The sequence below is a fragment of the Cupressus sempervirens genome, chromosome 11 (assembly GCF_028749045.1).
Source record: "Cupressus sempervirens isolate cs-2001-9-10 chromosome 11, ASM2874904v1, whole genome shotgun sequence".
NCBI lineage: Eukaryota > Viridiplantae > Streptophyta > Pinopsida > Cupressales > Cupressaceae > Cupressus > Cupressus sempervirens.
The window spans coordinates 567,141,489-567,146,030 of NC_143128.1; the positions used below are offsets into that span (position 1 = coordinate 567,141,489).

General features: G+C 33.5%; 1 protein-coding gene across 1 annotated transcript; it reads right to left on the minus strand.

Annotated features, from left to right (window-relative positions):
- Positions 1 to 2,091: 2,091 nt before the first annotated feature.
- On the minus strand, positions 2,092 to 3,126 carry LOC149530892 (pentatricopeptide repeat-containing protein At1g03540-like). The gene is made up of 4 exons (XM_089808262.1): positions 3,100 to 3,126; positions 2,990 to 3,040; positions 2,548 to 2,884; positions 2,092 to 2,432 (listed from the first exon to the last, which is right to left on the minus strand). The coding sequence occupies exons 1-4, from the start codon at positions 3,124 to 3,126 to the stop codon at positions 2,092 to 2,094; spliced, it is 756 nt and encodes a 251-aa protein (XP_089664388.1).
- Positions 3,127 to 4,542: the final 1,416 nt, after the last annotated feature.

A 4,542-nucleotide genomic window follows, 5' to 3' on the forward strand; every position in this document is an offset into this window, starting at 1 on the left:
TTTTTTTTTCCTATTCATTTAAATTACTTGTGATCTCTAAAATTGATTTAGGTTATAGTTTTTAAATTTAAAAAAATAATTTTATAAATTTAGATTTCTCTAGATATTGTATTTTAGTTTCTAGAATTTATTTAGTCAATAGAATATTTGTTAGAAACATTAATTTTTATATTATTATATTTATTTTTCTTATTAATTTTTCATATGTTTGATAAATTGGATTTCAAGCACAAAACTACAACTGCTAGTTTATTCATTTTTTATTTTTAGTTCATGTTGTTCAAGCATAGCTTAGATGTAAATATTTTTTTCATCAGAATTTAATATTTTTGGAGATGATATACTTTAAATATTTTAAAATTTATAAAAGTATTATTTATTTATGTTGTGATTGCTTCTTCTTAATTGTTGGAATTGTACTGAAAAATAAGAGAGTGCTCTAAAATGGTTTTAATGAGCTGAAATTATAATTAGTGCATTTGCAACTTTAAATTTAGGCATTAAATCAAATTATTTTAATTATTTTAATTAGAATCTTTTTTCCTCATTATAATATTACAACTAATGTAAAAATATTTCAGTCTAAGTAAAATAAAATAAATCAACTTCTTGAAATTTCTTTTTAAAAATTAAGCCTAAATAAAACAAAACATTCACATGAGAACAATTTTTATTTTTCTAATAATTCATTTGTGTCTTGTACTTTGTATTTTTAAATAGAAATCACTTGAAATTCACTGAAATGTGAGGTCGCTAAGCTAAAACCATACGTGTCCTCCAAAGTGGGACTTGACCAGCAAATCTCCAACACTTCAGCTGCTAAATATTCCATGACATCATAAAATGTAAATGAGATCTCCAATAATATTATAATTTGATATTTTTACTTTAGTCCTAATATTATAATTAGAAATATGAATAAGAAATTGTATGTAATGTTTTTTGGTAAACAGATTTGTCATAGTAGAATTTGCCCAACGAAGTGTGTGGCAAACCGTTCACAATAGTTGGATAGGCCCTTGGTATGCGGCCTTCCTCTGCATTTAGAGGGGCAACTCCCTCGTATGCTATGATTATTGAAAAGGATTTTCAAATAAAGAATCTAAAACTTTAAAGATTAGGAGAAAGTCGTTTAGGACAAATGCACCACACGTCCTCACAACCTTCTTCGGTAAACAAGATTGATAACAAAGGCGATCAAGAACTATGCTTGAAGGCAATCAGTATTACCAAGTATATTCATTATCGTTCGTAAACACTTGCATAGCACCATGAGAATGTCTACTACTGCATATAACAATTTTAATTTTAAAATAAGAAACCCAAAGCACATCTCATTTCATTTCCTTGCACCAAGAAAGCAGTAGAGATTTTTCAATTTCAGAGATAAAAAGTGTACATACTTTCCAAAATTTATCCCTCAATCAAAATTTCAGCATAGGATTTCCTTATTTTTAAAACCAGAAAGTCCCTTTACAAAGCCCAAAAAAGCCCTTATATAGACACAGAGGTTAATAACTACCTCCCAAATACGTGATATGGGTGAGGTTAATTAACCTCAACAAAATTAACCTCAAATAACAATGACCACTAATTGAAATGTATAGCTTGAAACATTCAAATGGTCGAATCATTGACTTGTTGTGTTACTTGATAAGACTCTTCTTCATGATCATCACCAAGTTGGACATATTGAGTATGGACAAAAAAATAGTCTTTCACAACATCAATTGCTCATACACTCCCTTTAGAAGGAAATGTAAATAGATCTACTTTCAACCCAGACCGTTGCATTTGATTAAAGAGTTGCAATACCTCTTCACCAAGCCCACTCTGGGCATATCCATTTTCCAATGCTTCTAGACTGGCACAAGCACTGACGACACTAGAAAAAGTTAAATAGTCCAGCATCAAGCCTGTCGATTGCATAGTCTGGAAAAGTTCAAGGGCTTCTTGATCATGTTCATGCTGAGCATAACCCTGTTCAAGAGCTTCTAAGCTAGAAGACATTCTTAAGAAATTGGATATCAAGAATTGATTAAGCTTCATCCCGGCCAACTACGTGTGGTGAAAGAATCTAAAGCATTCCTCTCAATTTCCACTCTGAGTGTATCCTGCAACAAGTACATCTTTGAAGTAACTAGTTTTAATGGCTTCTACGTGAACCTGTTTACCTTCCTCTAGGGCGTCTACATCAGCAACAGCACTTAAAACACTGGCAAACATAACATAGGTAGCTTTAATACCTAATCCGTGCATTTGAGTAAAATGTAGGAGGGTTGCACTGCCATTTCCATACTGGGCATATCCCGAAATAAGTGCATTCCATGAGATGGAATCTCGTTTATGCATTCCATTAAACAATTTTTGTGCCTTCTCCAAGATTCCATAGTTTGCGAACATTGTACGAGTGTATTTTCCCACAGAAGTTTCTGAGTCAAATCCAAGTTTTATGGCATAAGCATAGACCTGCTCCCCTTGTTCCATAGCTAATAGGCTTGCACATGCACTCAAAGAGCTGGATACAATGAAATGGTTCATTTTGACGTCTTTGGTAATGCATTTCATGAAATAGGTCCAAAGCTTCTTCTGCATATCCATTTTGGCCACATCCTGCTATTATAGCAATCCATGAAACTACATCTCGTTGAGACAATTTGTCGAACACTTGGCGTGCATCGACAATACTGCCATACCTTGCATACAGGTTCGCTAGGGCAGTTCCCACAAACACGTTAGATTCAAACTCCTTCCTAAGTAAGTGCTCATGGATCCACTTACCCCGATGCAGAACTCCCAGTTCTCCGCAAGCTGAAATCATAGAAGTCCAGCAAACGACATCCCTCTGAGTCATTTTGTCAAACACTCGACAGACATCCTTTATCTACCCACATTTCGAATACATGTCCACTAGAGCAGTACTCACATGGACATCCGATTCAAATCTGGCTTTGACAACGTGATTATGAACCCTCTTTCCATCTTATACGGCTGATAAACCAGCACATGCCTTGAATGGTAACGTCGAACTGTTTGGATTCTGCCATTCATAGAACTACATTTGATAGTAAACCTTAAACGTTTCCATGTAAAAACTACCGTTCGCATACTCTCGTATCCTTGCATTCCAGAATGAAATGTTGTCACCGGGTTTGCTAAATTTCCCCGAACTTCTCTCCTGATGGATTATTTAGTGAACAATTGGACATGGAGTTGCTGGAGTTGGTTGAGATTTTTGCACGCCTATAATCGAGAAAAAGAAACATCTTCATACTAGTAATGATAATAATTGTTTTTGTAATCTTTCTCGGATTTTTCCTGCATTGCCTCTGGAGTCTTAAATAGCGATGTTGAGTCATGTTTTCTAATGAAAGCAGCGCTCATATTATCACTGTGAAGATGATCAAACAGAGTTCCATTTGAAATGTATTCATAACCAGCAAGGGAACTGGTGTCTCCACACAGTAGCCAAACAATTTGATATTTTCGAGCACGACTCTGATATAGTCAAACCACTTGCCTTAGCACTTCCATGGATTGAAGGCTCATATGACTTGTACGCTGAGAGCTGTCTTTACTGTGAGTGCGTTAAAGGTGGCAAATAAGATATTCCTCCTCTTTGATAATGCCATGAAATCAAAATTGCCCTTTTGTTATTACAACTTACATGTGACACAGGTTAAGAACTGTCTCATTAATCTTTTGAGAGGTTAAGAAAAATGTGTTTTTGGTATCGTTAAGAAAAACGTATTTTTAGACGTTATCATTAATCTTTTGAGGGGTTAATGGTTAATGATATACTTGAAAACACATATTTTGAGTTTCTCCATTAATCTGTGATAAATTTGAGCTCAGAAGACGGATTTTTAAAATTTCAAGTGCTGTGCGGAGCTGAGAATGAGCCGGAGAGATAAAGATTCAGAAACTCACAAAGATTCGGGAAGAAAATAGCCAATTTAAAGCTTAAAACTAAGCAAGTTTCAAAAATTAACCATGGCTTATAAAATTTGAAACAATTTTATAACCTAGCAACAATGTTTAAATTTTAACATTTAATTTTTAATTTTTGAACTTGTATTTATCTTTAAAATGTTTCAACTCATTGTATTTTGATGTTGATGTAGGTATAGTTTTTAGATGTAAATTAATACTTCTCCTTTTCTTCTAATCATATATTTTTTCTTGTAAATAAATGAAAAATAATTCTAAATATATAACTTTTAGTAAAGTAATAAGTTGAAAACTCAAAGACTGTGTAATTACTTTTAATTGACTTTACATGCAACGCAGATGTGATTTATTTAACTTGCACTTATCTGTAAGACATTCTTTTAATTATTTATATGTTGACTTATTTGTTAATATTTTATTTAAAATAGGTTGCTTACTTTTGGGAGAAGCTATCTGCCCCGAGTATACATGTATCGTACATGTGAATAATGAAAGGCAAATCATGGGAAGAAAGGAGGTGGGGTTGTATCCGATGGCGGTGAAAGCCCAAAGATTTGTGAAGAGGCGGAAGGGCGTTTTGAAGAAGGGCGT

Coding starts and splice junctions, on each gene's coding strand:
- LOC149530892 (XM_089808262.1), bottom strand. CDS start 3,126: ATGCAAGGATACGAGAGTATGCGAACG. Junction 3,041..3,099: donor GATACGAGAGTATGCGAACG/GTAGTTTTTACA, acceptor TATGAATGGCAG/AATCCAAACAGTTCGACGTT. Junction 2,885..2,989: donor CATGTGCTGGTTTATCAGCC/GTATAAGATGGA, acceptor AAATGTGGGTAG/ATAAAGGATGTCTGTCGAGT.